This window comes from Cnephaeus nilssonii (genome assembly GCF_951640355.1).
Source record: "Cnephaeus nilssonii genome assembly, chromosome: 17".
Taxonomy (NCBI): domain Eukaryota; kingdom Metazoa; phylum Chordata; class Mammalia; order Chiroptera; family Vespertilionidae; genus Cnephaeus; species Cnephaeus nilssonii.
The window spans coordinates 9,454,220-9,481,829 of record NC_137088.1 but is presented as its reverse complement, the minus strand read 5'-3'; the positions used below and the strand labels follow the sequence as shown (position 1 = coordinate 9,481,829).

Genomic DNA, 27,610 nt, shown 5'->3' with positions numbered 1-27,610 from the left:
CTTCCTGCCTGGGATGTGGAGATGTTCTGTTTTTTTGTGGTTGCCTTTTAACTGTTTGATCACCAATTTACATTAAGATTGTAGACAAATTCTTGCTGCTTTAGAAGTATTCCATTTAAATGTAAATGCCAACGAAGGAACTCCAACCAGAAAATTATATAAATTATGAGGGAAAATATAGATGCTGAAAAAATAAATGAAATTTAAAAGGAGAATAAAAATATAAAAAGTGATTAGATGCTAACGGAGTTAAAAGGCCGCCTGCTGAGCTAGATCTTTCACACACACAACCTGAGAGACAGACGCCTTGAGCAGAAACATCGTATTTCTGTTTCCCCCTCGATGGGCCCCTTTTTTCACTTCACCGTCCATTAGAAGTTTTGTTCTTCCTGCACGTGCTGACTTCTTGGGCATTTTCTTGCTGTTATTGTTTCTCATGACTCTGAGGCTGCCCGGCCAGCATGGTTCAATGGTCCTGGCGTGGCTCAGAAGGTCACAGTTCAATTCCCGTCAGGGCACACGCCCAGGTTGTGGGCTCAATCCCCAGTAGGGGGCGTGCAGGAGGCAGCCAATTGATGTTTCTTTGTCATCCATGTTTCTGTCTAACCCTCTCCCTTCCTCTATCTCTAAAATCAATAAAAACATTTTAAAAAAAATAAAAGAACTCATGAGGCTATGAAAAGGACGGTATCCGTAGCTCCAACAGGATACTAAGAGGTTTCCCCTGTGTCACAGTTTGCACCCGCCCCCTCTGCTCTCCCTGGCCCTGCCCAGCTGTCTGGCTGGGCCTCACCTGGGGGAAGAGAACCCTGTGAGCTGCCCTAACGGCACCGTAGACTGGGCGGCTCACACACTTCCTGCTCACAGCTCTGGCACTGGGAAGTCCAGGGCGAGGTGCCCGCCAGTTGGGCTCCTGAGGCAGGGACTCCTGATTTGCAGGTGGCCACCTCCTCCTGAATCCTCACAGGGCAGGGAGGGAACAGCAAGCGTCCTGGTGTCTCTTCTGAATGGGCACTAATCCCATCACGACCTCATCTACCCTCGTCTTCCAAAGGCCCGTCTCTGAACCCACTACACTGGGGGCTGGGGCTCAACACAGGAATTGAGGGGACACAGTTCCGTCCATAGCACTGTCTCCCTGCTTTCCTGACTAGCACAGTTCTAGCACAAGCCAGACAGGAGGTCAGTGAGTGGGTAGGTGGGGGGGTGGGGGTGGGTTCCGGAGGTCATGGTCCTGCACAGCTGGGGGCCACTAGCAGGTTCCTTGGTGAACATTCTGAACGGACCGCATTCAGCTAGGCCCCTGGGATGCAGGTCAACTCCAGGTGTGGCCTTGGCTCGCTGGTGAGGTCTGACAAGGACATTTTATCATCACAGACACCATCCCGTCGTCGGGCTAACGGACCTGGGCAGTAATGAGAGTCACCGTCCGTGAGGCCGTGTCTCTGTCTTCGGAATGGAGCTGACGGGCCGTTTTCTTAATGCCCCTGGGAGCCAGGCAGCCTGCAGGGTGTTCTGAGCAGGGCCTTGTTCCGACCTGAGCCAGGCCTGCAGGATGGAGCTGCTCAGCACGTGCAGAGCAAGAGCAGAGGCTCGGAGGCCGAGCGCTGCTGAGCTCTCAGTGGAGAGGGCTTGCGAGCCAGGCCTGGGCTGGAGCAGGTGGCCTGCTAGCGGTTAGCGGCAATGAGCGAGGGCTAGTGTGTGTTAGGGAGGCCCTGGCGGGGCCCAGCCAGTCAAGGAGGGCTCCCATAGGGAGTGTAGGTGCAACCAGGTGGGGTGGGGAGGGCCTCACTGAGGCCTGGAGGCCAGAGACGTGGCACCCAGGAGGACCCACCGGGGACTTGGGGCAGAGGGGGCCTGGGGCGGTGGGCATCGGGCCGCAGCCCTGAGCCTGTGCCCCTTGTTCGCAGAGTGCAGCTACTTCTCGCCGCCCACCACGGTGATCCTCCTCATCCTGCTGTGCTTCGAGGGGCTGCTCTTCCTCATTTTCACGTCGGTGATGTTCGGAACCCAGGTGCACTCCATCTGCACGGACGAGACGGTGAGCAGGAGGGCGGCCTGCACAGACCCGGGTGCGGGGCACATCCCCCATTTGCAGGGACACTGATCTTCATGCACACGTGCGTCCTCCCCCTGGGGGCTGGCATGCCGTCACACCAGCAATGGGCCCAGCAGCCTTGGTGAGAGGTCCCCTTGGTCACAGGTCCTCCCATGCTCCCGTGAGGGTTCTGTCTGTGTGCCGCTCTGCTGGGCACTGGGACACCTCCCATCTGGGGCCACAAGCTGGAGACGGGGTGGTGGACAGAGAGTGCTGGGACCCAGGTGGCCCACGCACAGCTACTCCCAGAGGAGGTGACTTCATGCCTGGTCCTGAGGACAGAGCAGGAGACAGCCCTGCCTTGAGCCCCAGATCAATGGTTCTCGCCAGGCCCCGGTCAACTCTGCCGGGCCTGCTCTGGTCCTCGTCCGCTGCTTCTCCCTGGTCCTGCCTTCCCCTGCTCGCAGCTCCACCTCTGGGAGCCTCGAAGCTGCTGGGCCAGAGCCCACTCCCCTGGTGCCACCTCCTCCCAACCGTCCTAAGGTGTCCAAAAGCCTCAAGGTGCTAACCCGTGGCTATGATGGGGGCATCGCTTCCCTTTTGGGGTTTGGGGCCCCCTGTAAGGGGCCCAGGAGGGAGCGGTGGAGTCCTGAGGTCGAGAGTCCATCCTGGCTTCCCAGGGTCCCCTCGGGGGGCAGCTCTCAGCAGCGCCCGGGGCCCTTGTGGGGACTGCAGGCCTGGTAGTCAGCTTGGAGGGAGGCTCACGTGAGGGGAGTGCTGTCGAGGGCCCTCCCACGGGCAGGGAAGGTCAGTGCAGGGAAGGGCTCGCTGCCCGGCTGCCCAGGCACCACCGTTTATACCTGTGGGAGTTCCCCACGGTTTAGAAGGTTGGGGGCTCTCAGCAACTTTTTCTTTTATAAGAAATAACATCATTGCAAAGGAGTTTCTATAAAAATAGTAGCCAGTGGCGGATCCAGCTAGGAACCCAGGCAGTAAACACGACCAGCTTCTCTGTGGAAGGCCTGCAGGAACCGGAGTGATCCAGCCCGCCCCCTGCCCGATGTTGGATGCAGCCAGGCCACACAGGCCGTAACCTGGGGGAGCCCGAGGAGAGCTGTCAGGGCCCTGGCCCATCTTCCCCTCAAGGAGTCATGTTGGAAAGGAAGGAAGGGCAGGCCCCACAGCTCATGGGGAATGGGTCCTCCCCTCCCCTCTACCTCCCTGGCCTGGGTGGGGGTGCTCCCTCAGGCGCGCCCTGCTCCCCCCTCACCAGAGACCAGGCACAAACCCCTGCCCACCCCACCCCCCACAGACCAGCTCTATCCATTGGGGGGGGGGACCAGCTTTCTCCGCAGCCCCCATTTTTCCTCTGAGACTTGGGAGTGCAGGCTGTGACAGCTGCTGGGTGGCCCAGGGTCACACGTCTCCCCACAGGAGCCCTGGGAAGGCCTTCGCCGTGACTGAGGCTGACTGGTCTGTCCGTGTGGCCCCTGACCTGTACTAACACATCTCCTTCCTCCTCTGGTGACTTCTCCCGCCCCATCTGTCCCTCCTCTCCACCTTCTCAGCTGTGCTCCTGACCTCCCGGCGGAGTCTGACCCTCCAGAGCCGCCCTTTGACTCGTTTTCTTTTTTGGTCTACAAAGTGGCTGTGGTAATGCAGACTCCTGTGAACCAGTCCCAGTGAGCAGTCACCCTTGGCTGTCAGATCGCCAGCTCTGAGGCTCCTGTACCAAAGCCTGCCGGCCCTGGCCCGCCCGCCCTGGGCCCTGGCACGCTCATCCCCAAGAAAGTCGGGTTTTTTTTACACTTTTTGTGAGAGAAAGGGAAGGCAAATGTGTATGTAGTTGCTCTATGGCTTTATAAAGGAGACATTTACTTCGCTCATCTCAGGCTAATGGACGTCCCTCCCCCGAACCCACAGCGATAAAGCGTGTGACTGAAGTGTGGTTGTTCTTGTTTTCAGGGAATAGAGCAATTGAAAAAGGAAGAGAGAAGATGGGCTAAAAAAACAAAATGGATGAACCTGAAAGCCGTTTTCGGCCACCCCTTCTCTCTAGGCTGGGCCAGCCCCTTTGCCACGCCAGACCAAGGGAAGGCAGACCCGTCCCAGTACGTGGTCTGAAGGACCCCTGGCAGATTGCCACTCAGACACACACATCCCAGCACCGCGGCCCGTTCTCACGAACATTCAAACGAGAAAGCAAAACAACTACTCCAAAACTTTTTTATGACTCAAGTAAAATGGCTGAGCATTGCAGAGAAAAAATGTCCCCATGTTTTATTTTTAAAAGATCATCCTTTCTATTTTTTGGCAACCGAAGCTGCTCCTTTCTCCTTTCAAAAACCACCTCTCTGGCCTCTGGTTTCCTCTCTGCTCTCTGTCTGGCATGACTAACGTGGACGGTGCTGTCTCGGGGCCGTGCCCGCTCCTACTAACTGAGACGTGACACTGGTGCGTGGAAGGTGCATGGAAGGACCGTTCCGACGCCTGGCTGGGGAGGCAGAGGCGGGGCGTGGCCTGGTCTGGTCCAACAGGCAGCGTGGCGGGGGCCCCATGCAACTGAAACACTCACGGAAGATGGATGCTTACCCTTGTGGCCTAGAGGGGCAGGATCAGGGCTGGAGCCCTAAGAAGGGCCCTGGCACAGCAGCCTCATCCCCCATGTGGACTCGGTTTGCCTCCTAACCCACAAAATCAATTGCCTGATTTGTACTTGATGGACTCGGGGTGTGGAATGATGGGGGCGGGACAGGGACGTAAGGGGTCTTATATGTATTCTGAATCACCAGTTCTATTCCCTCTGATTATTTGAAAGAGGTCTTTCCAGTTCAAAATGCCTTACACAATCAAAGGAAAATGTGACAGTTCCGAGCGAGCTCCATGTTCCCGTTAGTCAGCTTACTCTCCCTCCCCCCGCCCCCCTCCCCGAACGAGGCAGCTGCAGCCCGGCCATCAACCCTTTCTTCCTCCTGTTGTAAGTCGCCAAAGGGGTTTACTTCCTGGTGTTTAGACCCATCAATGTGCACGGACCCACATCCGGTCTGTATTCTAACCTGGGAGACTGTCGCCCCGGCCTGGGGCTAACCATGATGCAAGGGGGACGTTCCAGTCCTGACTTGAAGGTTGGTAGGTGGCCATGTAGTCACTGGAGTCAGCAGGCACCCCTGAGCCAGGTGCTGGGCGGGGCAGCCTGCCCTGGGGGCCCCTCCTGTTCCATCTGCAAGAGAACGGCCTGCCGAGGGCTGGTGAGGAGACCGTGCTGGCCACCCGAAAACTCACAGGAATCTGAATACTGATCATCTGGATTCTCACACATGGATTTGTTTTTTAAGCAATTGCCACAAGCCTTTTTAGCTCTTGCTTGGGGTGGGGGTAGGGGATAAGGGTTATCAAGTCCAGTCGTGGGTAGGGAGACTGGATCTGGCCAGGTGGTTTCTCAGAGAAGTGTAACAAGCCGTCTCTTTCAATCCTGTCAGTGCTTCCACCTGGAAACCAAATGCAATAAACGTTTTCCAAAACCTGTTGTGGTTGATTTGAGCTCTGCTCTCGCCCAGTGTCACCGCGGCCAGCGCCGGTGACTGGTCCGGCTGGTCGTTTTAAGGACATTATTTATGCTCCCCCTTGGATGAGGCTTTGTGTGTTTTTAAAGGGCACTAGGACCTCTCTTGAGCAAGCTTGTCCACAGCCTCTCCTCTGGCTTCTGCAGCCAAAGCCCTTGCCTGCCCTTTGGCGCTCAATTGCGATGGAAAAGGTCAGGTGTGCTGACTGCTTCTAGGGTGGGGCCTGGGGAGAAACCCTGACCTTGCCCAAACCCAGCCAAAAGCCAGAGAAAATCGCTGACAACGTCCACAAGCAGTCCTGGTGTGTTGCTTTCAGGAGCTCCTGTCATCCCCTCGATGTTTAACCAAAAGTCTGCGCCCCTAAGTCGGTGAACTCGGACTGGCCGCTGTGCTGCCTGAGCTGCAGTCACGGCTGAGGTCTGTTTTAAATCTAGTCTATAGCGCTTGTTCCCCACACACTTAGGCGTGGAACAACTGTGGGTGTTAAATGGCCCTAGCTTTCGGCTTCAGCATAGGAGTTGGGACAGCACTGAAGGGCGCGTGCATAGGAAACGGGCCAGTTGTAGCCACAGTCTTTCCAAACAGCCTCCGGAGAGTGGAGTGAAAAAGAGGAAGGCGATGTGGCGAGTTGAGTTAGGTGACTCCGTGCAGAGCAAACAGACTGAATGCAAACAGACCTGCTGATTTGCATGGTGACGCAAGGCGAGTCCAGGCAGCGCACGTGCCAAGTCTCCTGTCAGTCGTGAGCATTGCATCTCCATCGTACTTGCTTAGAAGAACCCAGAATGAGACACCTTGCTACCAGCCTTTGCTTGTTCCGGCGAGGCTGCTTAGAAAGTTAAGGTCACTTTCCTGATGCAGAATCTTCCAGATGAGGCCCATTAAGAAACATTTATGGCCACCTACGTGAGGTGGGCATCACAGAAACCTCGGGGGGAGGGGGGCTGGTTGGGCAAATGGGTTTTAAGTTGCCCTCATTTCAATGCATCAACCTAAAGAAGAGCCAGCCAGTAAAGGGGTGAGGGATCCAAACCTCGAAAGGGCCTTTAAATGCCAAAGAAATGTGGCGAGGCTTTTGCTAGGATCCCTCCCGAGTCTTTCCTGGTGAGGCCCCCAGGCAGCACCTCCCACACTGCGGTGCCCAGACCAGCAGCCGCCGCCCCCCCCCCCCCCCCCCCCACACACACACACCCCGGGCACGTTGATGTGCCTGTTCTCCGGCCCCACTTTGGGCCTCGCAATCTCATTTCAACAGCCCTGCGGCGATTCTGACACACTCAGGTCTGAGAACCCGCTTGGGGCTCCCGGTCTCTGCAGGTGCCTGATGCGCTGAGGCCCGGGTCCCGAGTGCTGCCGAGTGCTGAGCCCTGTGCCCCTGGAGCCCCTCCCCTCAGCCTGCGGCCTCCCCGCAAATGGATGCTGAGGGACAGGGCAAGTGTTGGAAGGCAGTCACGTAATCAGTGTGGCCCGAAGTTGCAAACCACACTGGGCCCAAGGTCCTCTGGGTGGAGAACCATCTAGAAGAGCGAGGGGAAAGAATGGAGCCAGGGTTCTCCAAGTCGGAGTGGTAGCTGCAAGCCTGGGCAGCACAGGCACAGGTCCTGGCCTCTGGTTTCTACCTGGGACCTCACACCCCCGGGCTCTTTTCTCGTATCTTAAATACATGTCGGAGCTGATCATCACCTCATAGAAGAAGGAATTCAGTGAAAGACAAGCTACTGGCCAGCCTGCTCTCCCGGAGTAAAGGCTTCACTGCCCCACCTTCTGCCGCAAGAAAGTCATGATCTGGCCGTGTGGTTCCCAAGCAAAGCAGAGTGGCCCCGGGTGCCTCCTCACCTGCCAAACGGATGCAGGGAATTATGCAAAGCTTTGCAGAGGAGAGCTCGCAGAGACCCGGCCGGCAGGTGCTCTGGCATGGACAGAGGGAGCCTGCTTCCCTGCATCAGGGCCGGGAGTCTGGTGAGGTCTCGGGACCCTGGCTCCGTCTGCATCAAATCCCTGCTCCCGTATATTCTGTGGGACCATGGGCAGTGACTGACTTCCGCCTCACTTTTTTGTAAAATCAGGAGGATACTCCAAATCTCGGGGCTGATGTGAGGACTAGATGAGGGTAACGAATGTGAATGTTAGTGCTGTGTCTGACCATCGATGGCTTTAGTAAAGGTCAAGGGTTAGAGCTGCACCTTTTGAACCAGGTCACAGCTCTTCATCTGTGAATCGGTTTATCGTTTTGCAACAGCATTTTTGTAAAGAAATTTTTAAAAAATGCATTGCTCGTTATAAGACAGGTATTGCTCTGTGAAATGGGATGTTTGCTGGGTTGCAACAGACAAGTATTTCCTGCATGAAAGCCCCGGGGAAGGGAGTTCTCTGGCCTCCGTGAGGCACGTGTGCGGGCTGCGGTGGCTGACTTCCTACACCTGGTCACGTGGAGCAGAGGACATGCCGCTCTCCGAGTCTCAGCCGAGTCCTAAGAGCATGTGCTGGAGGGGGGCTCCCTTGGAGCCTTGGTCCCGGGGCGTTCACTGTGGGAGCCTGAGTGGAATGGCTGCTTCCTCTGCACACCTCCAGCTGAAGAACTGTGCCGTCAGGACCCTTTAAATCCACACAGAACTCCCAACTGAGTCCTTCCAGGAAGAAGTAACCCCAGGGCTCCTCCCGAATCTGAAGGCCCAGGCCCTCGGGCCTTTTCTGCATCGACTTGTTGGAATTTCTTCTCCAGACTCAGCAGAGGTGCACACTCCTTGCAGGCTTGTCTGCTTAACTGCAGAGGCGCTTCACCTGGCGGCCAGGCGGGGTCTGTCTGGAATATTCTCCAGGCCCGTGGAATGGAAGCCAGTAGCCTGGGGGCTTGTGCTTCGTGCCCTCCGGCTTTTCTCTGCCGGAGATCAGCACCGCAGAGCGAGTGTTTGCAGGAGGATGAAACCCACTTGGGCAGAGAGAAGGAAGACTCCGGTCATGGTGGGAGACCAGTAGACGAGCTTTGGCCATGGTCGTGGCCTCTTGGCCTGTTTGCCCACCTGCCAAGTGCAGTACGGAGCCCGCCTCCTCGCTGGGTGGCAGTGAGGACCGAGCTGTGGCTCTGGGTGAGCCCAGCCAGTCAGTCATTTCCAGGTGTCCCCTCTGCAGCCTGACCAGCCACGTGCAGACGTCCCAGCACCCTGCAGTCGTGGTTTAAACCCCTTAACACGCCGCAGATGATCACCCAGGAAAGGAATGCAGGTCCCCGAAGCAGGTCGCCTCAGGTGGCCACTGCCGGGGCTGCTGAGCAGGGAGGACTGGCCCGGGAGGAGGGGGGAGTAGCCAGTCCACGGGCCGCGGCATCCTATGCTCCTGTCCCACGTGAGGACCTTGAGACTCAGTAAGGTCCATTTTCTGAAACAGCCGATTTTGTTCTGGTTAAAGGAGTAACACCTGTGCACTGGTGGAAACCAGGAGTGTGGGAAGCCCCCAGAAATAAATACATCTAAATAAAGTCATCTAAGCCCCCCCCCCCCCCCCCCCCCGCTAAGGGAACCTCAGGCTCCGTGGCGATGTCCTGTGCCCCTCTGCTTTCTCCCCTGGTCACCATGGCACAGGCCCTTCCAGTATGGCCATGGCATACTCAGCCCCAGGCCGCCTTATGTGCCACGCCAGCTCAGCCAGGTTGTGACCCTGAGAGTGGGCGGTGAAGGATTAAGACAGACAGGAGAATGAAAGCTGGGTCTGGGTGGGACACTGTCCTCTCTGATGGAGAGCTAGCGACCGTCATGGACTACAAGCCGTGTCTTTATTGTATAGCCAGATGCCACGAGGCAAAGTAAGGCCGTGGTCAAGATGTTTACAACATTCTCCTGGGTTTGGAATCTACTCAATTACATGCACCTGATCAAGCTTTGTTTACTTGCAGCCTATATCACTCAGGCACGTGAGGTCACGTGTTCGGACCACAGGTTCAAGCTTACAACTACAGCTGTTGGCTATCATTGTGCTGGGAGGCTCTGCCCTCCAAGCTGGGACTTGCACGTGGCCAGGAGAGGACTGTGCCCTCTCATTAGTCCGAGGCATGAACCTGTCCAAACTCTGTAGCCGCTCTCCACAAACACGTATGAACTCCGTGTTTAATAACCGCATAGCTTCATAAAGTTAACATAACCGCCTCAATTAGACATTTCGATTGTTCCAACTTGCATTATTATGTCAGTGTCCAAGATCACATTGCATAAATCTTGGTCTCAGGTTATTTTAACTTTGATTGTGAAATAATTTGACTTACAAAAAAATGGTTAATATAGTACAACGAGCTCTTACGTACCCTCCACTCAGTCTTTCCAATGTAAACATTTTATATAACTAAAAAATATGAAAACTTGTAGATGCAGTACTAATCTACATCTCTGTGCAGATTTCTCCAGTTGTCCCATTAACACCCTTTCTGTCCCGGGTGCCACATGGCATCGTCTGTCATGTCTCATCTCCCTCCGTTCCCGAGAGTTCCCGTCTGTCTTTCCTGAGCTTGGTGGTTTTTGGTTGTCAGATTTGTCGTTGTTGAAGGTTGTTGGATTTTTCTGAAGTGAAATTCATACAACAAATTTAGCCATTTTAACGTGCGACCCTGCCATTGAGGACCTTCTTAATGTTCTGCAGCCACTACTTCTACCTGGTTCTAAAACATTTTCATGAGACTTGAACCTTTTGGAGCTCATGAGCCCCGTGTCCTGAGAACAGCCTCCCTCCGCGTCTGTTTCCCGTGATTAGGCTGCGCTGGCCGGAGCACCACGGCCGGGTGGGGCACCCACAGGCACAGAGTGGGGGTCTCGTGGGTGATGTTAACTTCCACTTGGTTAGGGTGGAATCTCAGTGTTCCGACTGTCAAGTTCTGTTTTGCTCTTTGTAATTAATAAGTATCTTACGAGGAGATACTTTTTTTTAAAAAGATTTTTAAGTGGATTTTTAGAGAGATAGGGAGAGGGAGAGAGAAACATCGACCAGCTGCTTCCTGCCCACCCACAACCGGAGATTGAGCGCACAAGCCGGGCATGTGCCGGGCCCACGCCTGCCAAACGCAGCAAATCCCCCGGCTTCCAGAAGAGATGGGAAGGCAGAGGCCCAGGGCGGACGCTGTGAGGTGTGGGCCTGCGGGGCTGGCCAGGCGGCGCCTTTAGCTCTCCGGGCTCCGGCCTTTACCAACACCCTCTGTCTGAGGCCTGCTGGCTGCTCGCAGCCCACACCCAGAGGCAGGTGAGTGGGCAGCTTGGGAGAGGCCGCGGGGTGAACGAGCAGGCGGCCACCAGCCTCTGCCTCCCACAGTGACCCGTGCCCCCTGCTGCCCGCTGCATGTTCGCTGGCCCGCACCTCGGCTTCCTCAGCTCATGCTGTTGGTCCCCTACGCGCCCCCCCTTCATCCCGCCATCTTCATGCCGTTTGCCGCGCCTTCGCCTGCCGTGGGGGGGTGGCCCCTTTATAGTGGGCTCAGGACAGGTGGCCAGTCTCAGCTCTCGTGCTTGCGGAGGCCCGTGCGTTCCTCCCCGGCCAATCCGGGCCTGGCCCTGCGCACAGCTGGCCCTCCTTAGCGCGGCTCCTGGGGAGGAGGCGGGGAGGGCGGGAAGCGAAGCCCAGGTGCCCTGAAGATCCTGCTTGCTGTGACCCCGCACCCCACTGCACCCCGTAAGCCTTGAGGAGCCTCATGCTCGGCCCGTGCCCTGCTGACCCCCTGACCCCATTGTCTCCCCAGGGCATTGAGCGCCTCAAACGGAAGCAGCAGCCCAGGGAGCGCCGGGGCAGCTGGAAGGCCGTCAAAGAGACCTTTGGGGGGAACTTCTCCCCGAACTGGCTCAACCCCTTCTCCGGACCGTATCACCCCGCGCTCAGGGACGAGGGCTGGGTGCGGCAGGTGGCGTCGTCAGACAACATGGAGACGACAACCGAGGAGCCATCAGAGGAGCCGTCGGAGGAGCCGTCGGAGGAGAGGAAGGACGAGGACTCTGTGGAGGTGACGGACGAGTGATGCTGCTGTGGGGGGCTGTCACCTGCCGTCGGGGCTCCTGGGCACGGCGCACCCCTGCACCCGCTGTGCCCCGCTCCCCGGGCACTGCCATCCTTGCACCCTCCTTCCTTCCTTCCCCATGTGGGGCCAGGTCTGGGGGTCGGGGGACCAGGGACAACAGAGAACAAGAGACTTCCTCTGAGTTCGTCTAAGAGTCTCCAGGGAGGGATGCCAGGAGCCATTCTCCAACCGGGCCTCCTTCAGCCTCGCCCGGCAAAGGGGGCTCTGGACGGGCGGCCCAGGGCAGCAAAGAACTTGCGTGTGGCTTTTCGTGGGACGTGTGTCTTCTCTCGGGAAGGGGCCTGCCATCGGGGCCATGAGTGCAGAGGAGGAAGGGCGGCCCAGGGCCCTGGGACGGGACACTGGCAGCAGGATCCAGCCTGGAGGGGCGCCCGCTGCCTAAATCAGGAGAAACGCACGCAGCCACAGCTTCCTTCGGGTCAGGCGGGGCCCACATGGCGACTCACATCCATGTGGGATGTGCCGGGATGGACACGAGCCCATATGACAGCAGCACCCCACTCAGCGCCCGCCCCATAGACTGCATCCTCCCTGCCCGGCTGTGCTGCGGGCGGCCATTCCCAGGTGGGGGGAGGGACCTGTGGAGCCCCTGGGCCTCTCCACCTCCCAGGGGAACTTCCTTTCCTCTCCCTCCTGGAGGGCGTCTGACCGACATGCGCAGAACTGACCGAATTGGCCTGTGTGCTCTAGGCCATTTCTCCCGAGATCGCGCCCCTCCTGCCCCTGAGGGGTGGGGGGTAGCCCAGGCCTGCACGGTGATGACCCAGGAAGACAGACACACCCCCCCCCCCCCCACCACCACCACCACCTCTACCAGGAGGCTGGGACCTGCTTGCCCATTTGAAGGCTGAAGCCTGAGCAGGGGACCCCATCTCAGAGGTTGTTGGAGAAGTACCTTCTGGACAGAGGGGTTCGGGTCCCTGTTTGGTACAAGAGTGGGATCCCCCATGCCCAGCCTAGGCTCTGTTCTGGGGTGCACTGCCCGTGATGCCAGCACTTGGATCGGAGGCGGGCCCGGCACAGCCTGCCCAAGCTGGTGTGTGTTGTCCTAACCCAGAGGGCAGCCCTGGGGCTCAGGGTTGTGGACCAGAGACCCCGCCAGGGAGGACGCAGTGCTGCCCGCTGGTGTCCCCGAGGAGGCAGGGCTCGAGGTTAGAGTAAGGGAAGGGGCTTGCTGGTCTCTGCTGAGCTCAGGCAGGAGGTCAGAGGTGACTGCCAAACCTGGGCCCGAGACACAACCCCGCTCGGTGGGCTGGACTGAGAGCAGAGGGACCCTGTCAGACCCGCCCGCCCTCCTCGCTGGGCCCATCTCCACTCCAGGCCTCACCCACAGCACCCTGCTCACCCCAGCCTCATGTCCTCACAGCGACTCCGCGGCCTCTGGTGGCTGCCAGCAGGAACCTCCTGCTTGGCCTCACAGGAAGCATTGCCGCTGACGTCAAAACAAGTCAAGGGCCTACGGGGAGGGAGGCGTGGACCTCAGCCTTTCTCTAAATAAAAAGCTCCGTGTGACCTCGGCGGCTGGTCTCCCACCTTCAGCAGGAGGTCCCAGCTGGGGCCCCAGGGTGGCGTCCTTCCGCACGGTCACCTCGAAGCCTCTCTTCTCCCATTTCCCGAGTGGGAGATAAGAACACAGGCACGGCTGCATGTGGGGAGAGGCTAGCCACACCCTTCCCTTGGGGGTCCCCCTGGGTGGTATCTGCAGTGAGTGCTTCCTGAGCGCCTACTGTGCGTTAGGAAGTGGCATCTGGGGCAAGCGTGCACAGGATGGAAGCGTTTTGTTGTTGTTAACCCCCACCCAAAGATACTTTTTCTTTTTTTTTTCCCAAGGATACTTTTTCCATCGATTTTTAGAGAGAGTGGGAGGGGGAGAGACAGAGAAACATTGATGTTAGAGACACACATTGATTGGTTGCCTCCCGCAAGCGCCCCGACCAGGGCTGAGGATGGAGCCTCAACTGAGGCACATGCCCTCGACCTGAATAGAACTCCCAACCATTCAGTCTGCAGGGCCAATGCTCCAACCCCTGAGCCAAACCAAACTGCGGCTCGCGAGCCACATGCGGCTCTTTGGCCCTTTGAGTGTGGCTCTTCCACAAAATACCATGGCCTGGGCGAGTCTATTTTGAAGAAGTGGCGTTAGAAAAAGTTTAAAAATTTTGGCTCTGTTGACTAATGAGTTTGCCGACCACTGGGCTAGGGCAAAGGTTTTTTCGTTTGTTTGTTTTTTAAATATATTTCTTTATTGATTTCAGAGAGGAAGGAAGAGGGAGAGAGAGATAGAAACATCAATGATGAGAATCATTGATTGGCTGCCTCCTGCACGCCCCCTACTGGGGATCGAGCCCGCAACCCAGGCATATGCCCTTGGCCAGAATTGAACCTGGGACCCTTCAGTCCGCAGGCCGACGCTCTATCCACTGGGCCAAACTGGCTAGGGCTAGGGCAAAGGTTTTTAAATTTAGAACCCAGCCCACCACCCCTGAATGTCTTGTAAATTACACACAAAATGCCTCTGCCAGGTGTATACCGCCGGGAGGGGCTGGGTGTCCTGAACAGGCCCCGAATGAAGCCCAACCCCTCGGAGAGGGAGGCCCTGGGCCTGGGAAGTGGGGAGGACTGGATGGCTCCCCAAGTGCCCACCTGACCCAGCGTAAGAGGCTATGAAGCGTGTTCCCTGAAAGAACAGACCCAGGGGACCGTCCTTGAAGCATCCGTTTAATTAAAGCACATGGATCATCTGAGCAGGTCTGAGGACAGAGGAACAGCTTGCGGCTGGCACAGGGAGGCGCCTCCTGCCAGGACAACTCGGGGTCTCCCTCCCCTGGCCCCCCCCCCCCCCCCCGAGACTTCTGAGGAATGGGGCAGCTCCTTTAGCACACGCTGCCTAAAAGATCAGGTCATCTCTGAGCAGATAACGTGCTTCGTCCTTTCTCTTTCTGGTGAGAACTGGCAGTCACATGCGGGGGGAGTGGTGAAGGCGGGCACCTGTCTGTCCCTGACCTTAGGGATGACATTCACTGTGGCGGCCTTGGTCATATTCAGTTTCCTTCTACTCTGAGTTTGCGGAGTGTTTTTACCACGAAAGGGGTTGAACTTTTCCGGCATCAGTGGAGGACCCTCCGTTCCCTCATGAACCTGATCTGCTCAGGCTGCGGCCCCGCCCTCCTCCAAGCTGCTCCTGTCAATGCTCTCTCTCTCTCTCCGAGTCCAATGGCCTCTTCTCCGTCTTCCCCTCCCTCGACCCTCAACATCAGCCTGGGTGATCGCTGCCTTTTTCTGGAGTGATGCCTCCAGGACGCCACACTTGCCTGGTTATCCTACCTCACCCGTCTCCCTGACTTCTCAACACAGGAGTGCCAGGCTCAACCCCGGGGTATTGAGGAGGCACAAGAGAGGAACTGGGGAGAGGCGGTGAGGGCAGGTCCCAGTCAGCAGGAGCCGTGGAAGTAGAGAAAGCCCTGTCGGCAGTGAGAACTGGAGGGCAGTGAAGGCGCTACGTGCACGGAGAGGGGGACCGCCGACATGGCCCTTCTCCTCCCCAGCCTTCTGGTCCCGGGTCCCTTTCCACTGCAGGGAATGCTGGAGGAACCTGGGGCCAGAGGTCAGCTTCAGGCAAGCTAAGGGCTCAGGCCTCCAGGGAGCCCCGAGGAACTGGAGCAGGTGAGCGTCACATCGGCCATGCACGGGAGTGTGTGGGCAGCAACTAGAGTCACAGTCACAGGGGTAAGACACAAAGTCACAGGAGCCTGGGAAACAACCAAAGGACAGAGGGGCCTCAAGGTGAAGTGGGGGTGAGAGCCTCTGGGCCAGTTTTGTATCCTAATAAATAAAATAAAACTGGGTCCCCAAAGCGAGCTCCAGCTTTTCTCCGTGAGGACCAAGGGAATGGCCAGGCCTTCCCGACCTGAAGGCGCCGGCCCGGGGACGTGGGAAGGAGCTGTGCGCCCCGCAGCTGGGCCCAGGCCGGGGAAGGTGAGGGCTATAACCACTCGGGAGCTGCAGCTCGCCCTGGCTGCTCCCTCCGACTCCAAAAACTTAGGGAAGAAAAGTAAATGTGGGAAGGAATTAGGATTCCACACCTGGTAGTTTTAACTTACAAGAAAGCATTAATCCCGTCTTCCTCCTCCTATAATATGGCACAGCCAGCCCGACACATCGGCACGAAGTTGTCCAAGTCCCACCAGGCACTGGCGTGTCACGTGACTTGGGCCACCAGGCTACCATTACAGCTGGTTCGAGTCCAGCTCCTGCACGGCCCTGGGTGGGCCCGGAGGGGGGAATCGGAGCACCACAGCCAGCCAGATGCCGGGGCAGAGCCTGCTGCGCCGCGGTTCCCCTTCCAGGAGCCGGAGCTGCCACCCCAAGGCGGCTCGGTCACAGGCCTGCGGCCCTCGGCAGCAACTCCCTTCGGCTGATGGTCAGAAGGCCGCACCCCCGATCGCCCTGGAAGCAGTCCCCACACGCCAGCCCGAGCCCGAGCTCGAGCCCGAGCCTGAGCCGCCACCGCCGTCTTTCCCGCGGGCCCACCGGCCAAGTCCTCTACTGCTGCTTGGGCGGAAGGGCCTTCCTGTGGACGAGGATGAGTCCGCAGAGGATGAGGAACACGCCTCCCCACCACAGCACCTCCTGGCTCTCTCCGTACAGCACAAAGCCCAGGGCGGCCTGCGGGACAGACAGTGTGAGGCCCAGGGTGAGAGGGAAGGCCTAGAGCCCCAAGTCTTGGGCTCGAACCACTGCTGTTAAGTCACTCGACTCACTTTGGTTTCACCTATAGAGGTGAGGAGGGTACCTTGCTCACCGCACTGGACCCCGGCAAAGTGCACAGAACCAGCCGAGACCACAGCGAGGCCGGTGTGCAGCTGGTACCTGAGCTGGCCTACTGCCTCCTGCCTCCCCCCACCCGGCTGACCTCAGGCCACCAGAGAGAGGAACCTAGACCCTGGCATCTCATGCTGGAGAGTGCAGTGGGCAGACCAGAATGAGGGCAGCAGCCTGGTCGAGCAGCAGGCAGGCTGGCTGGACCGCTCGACTTGGACGCCATGCAACGGGAGAATTCCTTAGTTTGCGAGTTGAGAGGAACAGCCACAGCCCAACCTCTGCTTTGGATCCTGACCTTTCTTCTGTGTAGGGAAGCAGGGTTGCCCAAGGATAACCCACCCAGAGAGAGTTTGAGATGGGGGGACTGGACCCTCAGGCTACTCACCGAGCTGAGGATGTTCGAAAAAGTCAACGTGACAGATGCAATGGCTGAAGACATGGAGAAACTGAGGCCGCGGCTGAAGAATGTCCACATCAGAGAGTTGGCGGTCGCCATCACGATGATGCCTAAGATACAGGAGGCCACGTGCACCTGCAGGAGGAGGTGTCACTGCAGCCGGGCCCGGCCCGCCCTGCACCCAGCAGCGCCCCTCACAGCACACCCAGGGCCGCGGTGGCCGCAGCAGGGCCCCTCCTGAGACCCCACCACAGCCTAGGGGTCCTCTACTTCCCTGCCGGGACTTACCCTCCGCGGGCAGCACATCCACTTTACAGCGGACACAAATTCAGAGATGACACTTTTGGGCCATCTTATTGGCCACGTGACGTGGCAGAAGTAAAATGCTAATCCATCACCATTATTTCCTAGAGCACCAGTTCTTTAGTTGGCCTGCAGTGGCCAATGCTGGAAGTCCAGGCCCCGAGGGCCAGTCGTTCTTATGTGGTCTGTAGTAGGGGTACCCCAGGGGCAGAGCCCTCACTTCCCGGGGTCGGGTAAAGCATGAACTAGACATGTCTCTCCCTTCTGTGCCCGCTACATCCCACTCAGGCTGGTCCCACTGGACATTCTGGAGCTTTTACTCTGTGCCTGGCCCTGCGGTAAGCACTTTAAGTGCATTCTCATTTATTCCTTAACTTCATTTTACAGATCTGAGATTTAAGAATCTGAGGCATTAAGTAACTTGCCTCAGTGCCACAGCTGATAGGAGCTGCCAGGATTCCAACCCAGCTGTGTGGCTCCGCCATCTTAACCAGGACACAGCCCTGCCCACGGAAAACCACCTGAGGCCATTGGACTGGCGACCCCAGGCATCACGTAGAGAACTGGCCCTTTTGTGTCTTTTTCTAAAAGGCGACAGCCTTGAGAGAATACATACCTTCTACACTAAGGCTATGCAGACCCCCTGGCTTGGCTTCAAGGTAGCAACTTGCCTGCTTCCTGGGGGGGAGGGGAAGTTGTGACCACCTAAGCCCCACTCATTTCTCCTAACAGTTTTCCAGCAGCTGAACATACAGTGTCCTGAGGAAAGGGTTTCTTTGTATAATGTACAGAAGCGCTGTCCGTGCCAGTGGCAGCCTGCTTACCTAAAAGGTTAGGAAGGCCTAGGGCACAACTGGAAAGACCAGAAAACCTCCCGCCTCCTAGAGGCACTCATCTTATTTTGGACCATTCACTCCAAGAATTACACCCCTCAAGCCTGGCAGCTCCCTAAAGCTAATCACTGGATTAGCCCTAAACAGGCTGAAACCTTCAGAATCAACCTGCCCCCGGTCCAGGCCAGGGTCTAACTTCAGGGTTGCAGATTCGGGATGGGCGAAGCCAAGAGGTACACGCTAGCAGACATGGGGAGGCAGTTTACAAGATCTCAACATCGGGAAAGTCCAGAACGTTTCCCAAACCCCCAAATTTCCTGGCAGCAGGGTAGAGCGGTCAAAACACCCGTTAGTCACGGAGGAAAGGGATGGGCAACAGGTTTCTCACCTTGAGTCACGTGGAGAGAAATGTTCAGGCACAAGGGGCTTAAAATGAGAGGTAGAGAGTAGATGGAGGGGGTGTGCGCCTTCCCCGAGAGCCAACTAGCCCAATGGGAGGACGGGTTTTAGGTTCCCGGCGTGTCTGACCGCCCACACGCGCTGGGGCGCAGGGATGCTCGCCCGCCCCCGGCGGCTGCAGTGCCCGGCTGCGGCCCGGGCCTGGCAGATCCGCGGGGGTGAGGCGGCGCCCTGCGCCCCCGCCCTACCCGGAGCCCCGCGGGCCCGCAGCGCCCCTCCGCCGCCCGGACCGCCCGCCCGCCCGCCCGGCCGCGCCCCAGGCTCGACCTTGTTGCCGAAGGCCAGCTTGGCGGAGGCGGCGGCCAGGGACCCGAATGCGCCGGCACACAGGCAGTTGAAGACGCCCCAGAAACGGCGCCGCATCGCCCCGGCCTGGAGGTGCGGGGGCAACCCCGCGGGGGCGTCGGGGTAGGTGACCACAGTGCCCCGCGCCAGGGTGGCCCGCACCAAGTTGCCCCGCGCCACGGGGCCCCGCGCCAGGGTGCTCCCCGCCATGGTGCCCGCCGCCGCTTCTGCCCGCGTCCCCGGTGTCAGCCAGTGGCAGGGCCGAGCGCGCGCCGTGATTGGACGGTGGCCTCACGTGACGCGGCGCTCACGTAAGCGAGGAACCCAATCCGAGTCCTTCACGAACCTCGCAGGGGCGGGGCCTGAGGGGGCGGGGCCACCAGGCCCGAGCCCCAGCGGCCCCCTCGGGCGGAGGGCGCCCTCCAGCGGTAGGTTTAGGTTTTTCCGAGCGCGCCCAACCGACACCTGAGGCCGACTGGGTGGTCCCGGGGTTGTAGAATTCGCAGCTAGCCCTGCCACTTGGTGTGTGTGGCATCGACCTCCCATGGATCATTTATTAAAAATGTCGAATCCCAGGCCCGGCCCCACCCCCACTGAATCAAAATCAGATTCACCTGCTCTCTCCAAATTGATAAACGCAAAATGGAGAGATGCTTCAGCAGAGGGCGCTAGAGACCGCCAGACTCAGCAAGAAGGAAGCTCGGGTGAGGGTTTGGGGCAAGACCCAGATGGATATACACTGCTCATTGCAGGAAATTTAGAAAAGATGTCATTCACAATCACTCCACTCAGATAATCAAGATAATCAGGATTAACATTCCTTCTAATTTCCTGTGCACTGAAAGATGTTTAAAACATTTTCCTTTAAGAAGTCGTATTTCTTTGAAAATAAAGTGTTGAAATGTATGAAGGACTCTTCAGGAAAATCATGTTATAGAGTACCTTTTCTCTATGCATATTTAGTTTTATATATAGCCCACGTTTTAAAAGTTTACATATAAGTATGGGACTTTTAAAAAACATGATTCAGCCCTAGCCAGTTTGGCTCAGTGGATAGAGCGCCGGCCTGCGGACTGAAGGGTCCCAGGTTCGATTCTGGTCAAGGGCACATGCCCAGGTTGCGGGCTGGATCCCCAGTGGGGGGTGTGCAGGAGGCAGCCGATCGATGGTTCTCTGTCATCATTGATGTTTCTCTCTCTCTCCTCCTCTCCCTTTCTCTCTAACATCAATAAAAATATTTAAAAAAACAAAAACAAAACATGATTCAGCCCAGCTGGTGTGGCTGTGGTTGAGCGTCGACCAATGTATGAACCAGGAGGTCACGGGTTCAACACCTGGGTTTTGAGCACATGCCCTGGGTTTTGTGCTCAATCTCCAGTAGGGTATGTGCAAGAGGCAGTCAATCAATGATGTTTGCCAGGATGACTATAATCGCAGCACTCATTGGGTTTTGCAGAAATCTCAGTTCTAACTCCCTGTCCTGAGCTAGCCTAAGACTTTATCTCTCTTTCTTTGCTATGAGTGATGTTATGGGCTGAATTGTGTTCCCCCAAAAGGTATGTTGAAGTCTTGACCCCTTAGCACCAGTGATTGTGACCTCATTTGGAAATGGGTCACTACAGATGTAATCAAATCAAGATGAGGTCATTAGGGTGGGCCCTAATCTAAATAATGTCCTTATTAGAAGAACCAGAGACATAGGAGAGAATGCCATGTGACCACGGTGGCTGAGATTGGAGTGATGCAATATACAAGCCAAGGACACCAAGCACTGCTGGCAACACCACACACCGAGAGGCAGAGAACACACTCCCCGGAGCCCTCAGAGGCCAGCGTTAGCAACACCTTGATTTTGGACTTCAAGCCTCCAGACGGTGGGAGAATGCGTTTCTGTTGTTTGAAGCCACCCAGTTTGTGATAATGTGTTGCAGCAGCCTCAGGAAACTCACAGGTGACAAGACCCAATCCTGCTTATTACCAGCTTCAATCCTACACCTTCTCCCGCCGCCCAGTCAGTCCCAGGCCTCCTTTCCACCTTCCACTGAGCTCCTTTCCTGTCTCTGGCTCTAAGGATTTACTACTAATTCCTTGATAGTTCAACTATGAATTAGTTTCGTTTTTCTTTAGCTTTACTGAAGTATGGCTTACAAACCATTAAATTAACCCAGTTTTAAAACATTTCCACCATATCAAAAAGTTCCCTTGTGCCCATTCGGTCATTTCCACCCCCAGGCAACCAATCATTTGCTTTCTACCACTAAAATGTTGCCTTTTCTGGATATTTCACTTATATGGAATCGTACACACTGTGGTCTTTTAAGTCTGGCTTTTCACTTAGCATTTTTTTTAAGGTTTATCCATGTGTCTATCTTTTTCATTGCCGAGTCATATTTCCATAATATGTAGTGTTCAATGTCATTAGGAAACTGGAAGTGTATCCCAGTACACACCTATCAGGATGGTCATAGTGTAAACCCTGAGTGACCATGTTGGTGTAGATGTGGAGAAACTGGAGCACACTGCTGGTGGGAACAGAAAACGGGGCAGCCAAACAGTGCATTTGGAAAGCAGGCAAGGTCTTACAAAGTGAAACACATGCTGACCACGTGACCTAGCAATCCTACTCCTGGGTGTCTACTCAAGAGGTAAGAAACGTAGATCCACACCAAGACTTATATTGGATTTACAGCAGCATTATTCATCATAGTCCCAAACTGCAAACAGTTCAAATGTCCATCAAATGGCGAATGAACAAAATGTGGCACGTCCATGCAATGGGATATTACTTGCTATTAAAAGGCACTAAGTGCTGATCCACAGAGTCCCGAGAGGGCAGGGGGTTTTGTTTGCCTTGTTCACAAATGACCAGTGCCTGGCATATGGTAGGTGCGCATTAAGTTTATGTTGCATGACCAAGAGAATGAACCACATGAGCTTCTTTATTGGACTGTTTATTTGAAAAAGATTTATTACATTTTGAAAAATGGCCATGTTTGCAGTCATAAAAATGTGCATGAGAATTCTTCAAGTAGGAATATAAAAATAATCTCTATTAACAAGTTTGCTTTGTACACACACTGCACAATCAGCCATGACCCCCACTGCAAGTTTTGGGGACAGTGACTATTGTGGGAGCTTCTGACGCAAGACTCAGGGAGATCAGGTTAGTGGCTCAGGGACACGGGGCCTGACCAGCATCCACTGTAAACATCAGCGACAGACTTTATTTTAAGAGGAAAAGGGTTTCCCCGGAGTTCACAGTTGGGTTGAGCCCTGCAGCGGATTGTCCTTCACACAGCAGATGGCCGACTGCCACCAGACGTGGATGGTGCAGATGTTCATCAGAAGCTCTTTTTCATTTCTTTTAAAAATACATTTTCAGCACGCAATTTTTCTGTCTCCTGGTAATTTTTTAAAAAAGGAAAAGAAAAAAAATTAAGGCTCTAATTCTTACAAGAAGAGTTATTCTTGGCATTCATTAAGTTTATATTTCAAATTAAAACTACAATTTTTAAATTTATAAACTTCTCAACATTAAACATAAATGTGATGTGTATGAAAACTGACTGAATTATCCTTAGAATAGCAATGACTGAATTGTTTTGAATTCAGGAAGTTCCCTAAAGAAAGCAGATAAGTGATTTGATCATTAAATTAAATTTTAATTAAGCAACCATTTAAACAACAGGCAGGTCATTCAGAACAGTTACCTCAGCGAGCCGGACGTTCTCCCTCTTCAGTCGCACCACGTAGTGGATCTTCTGGTTTGGGTTCTGGTGACCTAGCAACTTGCCATTTTCCTCAGCGAGACACTCCACCTGCTTCCGTAACATTTCCACCTCCTGCAGGTAGTCAACCCAGGGAGGAGACAATGAGCTGCTGTTCGCTTTTACAAAGTAACATTTCTCCATGCCTCTGAGAGCACAGGGAGACAGACACACAGACAGCTGCGTGTGCGACAGCAGGTCTGACCCACAGGCCACCCTCTCAGACAAGAGTCTTACTCTGGTTGGCCCTATGGATTCACGCGGCCCAGGCACAGGACAACACACACAAACACACCTGGAGTGTCCTCTCCCTTTCTTCATAGAATTCTTCCAGCTTTGACCTCAGTTGTTCCTTTTCTTGGAACGCTTTGGACTCCAACGTTCTGGTTCGTTCCACTTCCTCAGTCATTCTGAGGTAGTCTGTCTCTTTGCTCTGCAGGGCGCTCTGGACTTCTTCTAGACTGTAACAATGAAGAGCCCTTTTTGATATTCTGAAGAAACGTAATTACAACAGTACTGGAGGAGATGTGGAAATGTGTCCCCCCCATCCCCACCCCGAGCCCAGGGTGCTGATTCGAAAGGAATGCGAATCGCTGCCCCCTCGACAGCACAGGAAGATCTGCAGGTACGCTTTTGTTGTTGTTTTAACCAAGACTTTAATTTTGGAAAAATCCTCAAACCATTTTTTAAATAATGAAAATTTAGAATGGAAACTCTCAGATTCAGCCCACTTGGAGCAAACGTAACAGGCATTATTACAGCAGCGGGGTTTATTCAGTGCCCCACACTTAAGTGTAACAGTTCCTGGTTTCAAACACTGGTTCTCAGACACTGGGACATAATAATTTCTTTAAGGATGTGCTATTTAGAATTTATATAACTACCAATTGAAAAGAAACATAAGGAAAAAGGCTACTATAGAATTATATAGAATTTCACCAATTTTATAAAATCGTCTGAATCCTATCAGCTTCCCCAAAGAAACAAATGCTTTTTATTTCACAATGCATATGGAACAGAATTCTGGTTAATTTAATGGTGTGATACAGGGAATTTAATACAGCACTTCCAGGCAACTAATTTTGAGGGCAGTGTTTTCAGACCACCACCCATGGGTGCTCAGGACCGTGTGGGTAGGAGGCACGGTGTGCTCAGCTCACTGAAGCTGTGCTACCTTTGTCTGGCGTATTCTGCTTTAGTTTGATGAAGAGGCCCTGAGGCATGGCAGACACTGCAGTTGCCTAGCCAACAGCCAATCCCCTGCTTCTGTCTCGCTTATAAGCACTCATTTCATTTGGGGAGGAGCATGCCGTTTCTCTACGGTTACTAGGGAAGACCTGGGCTAAGCTCAGCCTGGCTCTACCGACCTCACAGCCAGAAGTGCTACCCCCGGCCCAGGATTCGCACACGGATCCTCGGGGCTCACACACGCCCGTGGATAACACAACGTGTGAAGTCGCGGCAGGAGGCTGGGGCTGATAAAACAGTGCCATTTTGTGGAGTGTGCTTTGCTTGCCCACAATGTGGGCTCCTGTACGATCCAGGGATAACCTATCACGAAGACTCTTAATTACTAAATTATGAAATAGATTCCAGGCATACTTAGGTTTTATTAATTTACTTTATTTTATTTTATTATTTTTTTTGCTAGAAGGTCTCAAATGAATATTACTTCCAAAATAGCTGCAAATCTACAGGCATACAGCTGGATTCCCATCGGTCCTGTACGGGATGCAGACTCCTGTCCTGGCCCTACAACTACCTGGCGGGAAGCAGTCCCTGGACAGCTCCCAGGTGAAGAGATTGTTGAGCAAGCTGCTTCACATCCGTCCTCTTTGATTCTATGAGGCAAACGACTCAATGACCGGGTAACAAATCTTTCACAGGTGGTTGGTCTTTGTCATCCGATCATTAAAAAGAATTTTTGGCATATTAACTTGGATGGAGCTCAAAGGACTGAATGCAAGTACTCAAACAAAACTCCTTCGATTGCCATTACTTACTATGTGATTAAGATTCCTCAGCATTTATATCAATAAAAACAGAAAATGAAATAGAATTGATACTAAATATTATCTCATTCCAGAATTAAAAAACAGAATGAGCTAATTAAAGAAAAAGCATTAAGATAAAGTGCATTAAGAGATGCATTTCTGCCTAGCCGGCTTGGCTCAGTGGATAGAGCGTCAGCCTGCGGACTGAAGTGTCCCAGGTTCGATTCCAGGTTGCGGGCTCGATCCCCAGTAGGGGGTGTGCAGGAGGCAACCGATCCATGATTCTCTCTCATCATTGATCTTTCTATCTCTCTCTCCCTCTTCCTTCCTCTCTAAAATTAATAAAGAAATATATATTTTAAAAAAAGAGAGATGCATTTCCACTAAAATTTTACTAGGTATAGTGATTATTTATAAAATCTTACAATAAATTTAGGATACTGTGTTAATAGTAATTGTAATGAAAATTCAACCCAGAAGAAATATAACTCTTAGAGACATAAGAATACAAGAAACTTGTACAAATTATTTTCAATTTGTATATATTTTCATTGCTAACTTGAATGATAGAGTAATCAGCAAAACAATTTCCAAACAATATATTAAATTAGCATGGGTATAGAATAGAAACTCAAATTCAAAAGAGGAACAATGTAAAATTTTAGATTTAGGAATTTGTTTATATATTTTTAAATGATGGAAAGTAGCAAATAAGTTGAATACTGTTAAAAGACACCACAGCAGTTTTATTTCTGAAGGTCACTGTTTTTAGTACAGGCATATCTCTGCTTTCCTGCACTTCACAGATGCTGCGATTTTTACAAATTGAAGGCAAGACCCTCCACCAGCAAAAAGACTACAACTCACTTCATTGCGATTGTCTGGAACCAACCTGCAATATCCCCGACGTATGCCTGTATGTTGGAACTTCTATTTTTTGCAACAATTTAAACTTGCAATTTTAACATTAAGTCAACTCCAAAAATGAGCAAGAGGGTACATGGTTTTTCAGATTCTTTTTCGAGGTATAACAAGTGAAATGTTTGAGGGCCTCAGTTTCTGATGACGAGTCTCTATTCAGAGAATACAATATCTTTCTAATGTTTTATTATTTGTTAATACCATCCAGCTTACTTATTTTGAACGCAATAATACAGTATATCTTGTTCATCAAAGAATAAGTTAATATTAAAAGTATATGAATAAAAATTTTTTATTTATTTTTAGAGAGAGGGGTGAAGGAAGGTAAGAAACATCAATGTGAGAGCAAAATATTGATTGGCTGCCTCCTGCACGCTCCCTATGGGGGGATCGAGCCTGCAATCCAGGCATGTGCCCTGACTGGGAATCAAACCAGCAACCTTTCGGTGCATGGGACAATGCCCAACCAACTGAGCCACACTGACCAGGGCAATAAATCATTTTTTCACTTCATTTCCTTTTACTTATGAATAAATACGCCTAGATCAGAAGAAATCAGAGCATCGATCTAGGTTCTCAAAGGGCCTTGAGGTTTTAAGTCAGAGGAAACCAGAAGTGAAAAGGGAAACCTGATTGGTTACGTTGTTCTCAGTGAGTCCGTGAGGAGCAAACCAGTCAATTCCTTCAGGAAAGCTAAGCTCTTCCTGGCACCTATTTTTTTAAGGTGATTTTTGGAATGGCTTCCTGTGAAAAACCTCTTTAGCAAGAGGTATTTAGGAAAACAGTTTTGTAAACATCTCTTATGTTCACTTCAGAAGGAAAGGAGTTAGTTACTTTGTGGTTATGAGTATTTCTTCCCTTAGAGAAGAGTAAAGAAAAGGCTAACAAGAACTTGAATTACAAAACAGTATACTTACTCTGCTTTCATTTTCAGCATTTCTTCAACTAACTTATTCTATAGAATTAAAAAAAGAAAGAAAAAGATGGCTTAAGTTCTTAACATTGCTAAAAAAGATAGATGTAAAGTAACCAACCCACTCTCCCACTCATGGTAACGAAATCAATTAAACCAACATTCTTTTCTATAATCCAAGCTACACACACATGAAGGGGGCATCTATTTATAAGACGTCATGCACTGTGCCCTGGAAGGCCTCAAACAGGCACTCAATCCTTGCTTCCAAATGGTTAACTCTATGAGCATGCTGAGCAGTAGGTTTATTACCATCTAGACATAAAAACAAAACCATCTCTTAATTTTCAGTTATGTCTAAATACTGATGGTGAATGTCAAACTTAACAGTGGGAATAGGGAAAAGACAGAAATTTCAATAGTAAATGGCATCTACAATATATAACCATAAATACTAACAATAAAAGCACCTCTCAGACAATAACATTATGTTAAAAAAAAAATCCTACAAGGTAACACTGAACAGACCATCCAACCTCAGAGAGAAGGCAGGGGAGTGGGGGGCGTTTAGAGATCGACCAAAGGACTTGTAAGCATGCATATTAGCATGACCAATGGACACAGACACTGGGGCGGTGGGGGCTTGTCCTGGGGGCGTGAGAGTGGCGGGGGGGGGGTGTCAATCGGGGAAAAAGGAGACATATGTAATATTTAAATGATTAAAAAAATACAATAAAAAAATCCTACTTTAGCAAGTCTTTCTTTGATAAGTTCCTCTTGTTCGTTCTTCAGCTGCTGGTTGTCTGGATGATTCTGTTCGCTGCACAGATTAGGAAGGGAGGATAGGGAAACAATGTCAAGTATAGCCAAGTATCACTTCATGTCCATGAGATGCAACAATGCCAAGCTGTGCAAAGAAAAGCCACCTCAGTGGTGAAGTCAAGTTAGCACACTTGACAAATGTGACCGGCATAAGGACAACACAAGGCACCTTCCCCAGAATTCAGGCTTCCTCCCACACAGAAGTGAGGTGAGCAGAGCTGAGAAATCTAACCAATCTTGGCTGAAAGTAAAATAAAGTAGGAACTTGGTCAAGAGCGGTATCATCTGAAGATCACATGTGAGCAAAGGGGGCTGAGGAGAAGGGCAGGCCAGGAGTCCGTATGACTGTGATCAGCTGGGAGGGGCCTCTCAGGGGTGGGAAGGGTTCCTCAGGCTGGCCTGGCCCCCAGGGCCCTGCTGCCCCTTTTGTCAGATTTCACAGCCGGCT

General features: G+C 53.3%; 3 protein-coding genes across 7 annotated transcripts in view; 1 reads left to right on the top strand and 2 right to left on the bottom strand.

Annotated features, from left to right (window-relative positions):
* The window catches only part of ZDHHC3 (zDHHC palmitoyltransferase 3), a 39,831-nt gene extending 26,722 nt beyond the window's left edge, over positions 1-13,109 (top strand). For 2 of the 5 annotated variants that reach the window (XM_079794422.1, XM_079794421.1), the window contains 2 exons: positions 1,911-2,041; positions 4,004-6,524. In XM_079794422.1, coding sequence (XP_079650548.1) covers positions 1,911-2,041; positions 4,004-4,162 — 290 coding nt within the window. In that variant the 3' untranslated portion in view covers positions 4,163-6,524. Of the gene's footprint in view, positions 1-1,910; positions 2,042-4,003; positions 6,525-11,314 lie in introns of those variants that run through there. The other 3 variants (XM_079794418.1, XM_079794419.1, XM_079794420.1) reach the window with 3 other exon arrangements.
* Positions 13,110-14,483: 1,374 nt separating this feature from the next.
* TMEM42 (transmembrane protein 42) lies at positions 14,484-18,988 on the bottom strand. The gene is made up of 3 exons (XM_079794423.1): positions 18,728-18,988; positions 16,854-17,000; positions 14,484-16,312 (listed from the first exon to the last, which is right to left on the bottom strand). The coding sequence occupies exons 1-3, from the start codon at positions 18,953-18,955 to the stop codon at positions 16,190-16,192; spliced, it is 498 nt and encodes a 165-aa protein (XP_079650549.1). The 5' UTR covers positions 18,956-18,988; the 3' UTR covers positions 14,484-16,189.
* A 2,712-nt stretch (positions 18,989-21,700) lies between these two features.
* KIF15 (kinesin family member 15) overlaps positions 21,701-27,610 on the bottom strand; it is a 49,913-nt gene continuing 44,003 nt past the window's right edge. The window contains exons 31-35 of the mRNA XM_079795346.1: positions 27,088-27,160; positions 26,345-26,382; positions 22,808-22,973; positions 22,456-22,587; positions 21,701-22,146 (exon numbers count right to left, since the gene is read on the bottom strand). Coding sequence (XP_079651472.1) covers positions 22,087-22,146; positions 22,456-22,587; positions 22,808-22,973; positions 26,345-26,382; positions 27,088-27,160 — 469 coding nt within the window. The 3' untranslated portion in view covers positions 21,701-22,086. The remainder of the gene's footprint in view (positions 22,147-22,455; positions 22,588-22,807; positions 22,974-26,344; positions 26,383-27,087; positions 27,161-27,610) is intronic.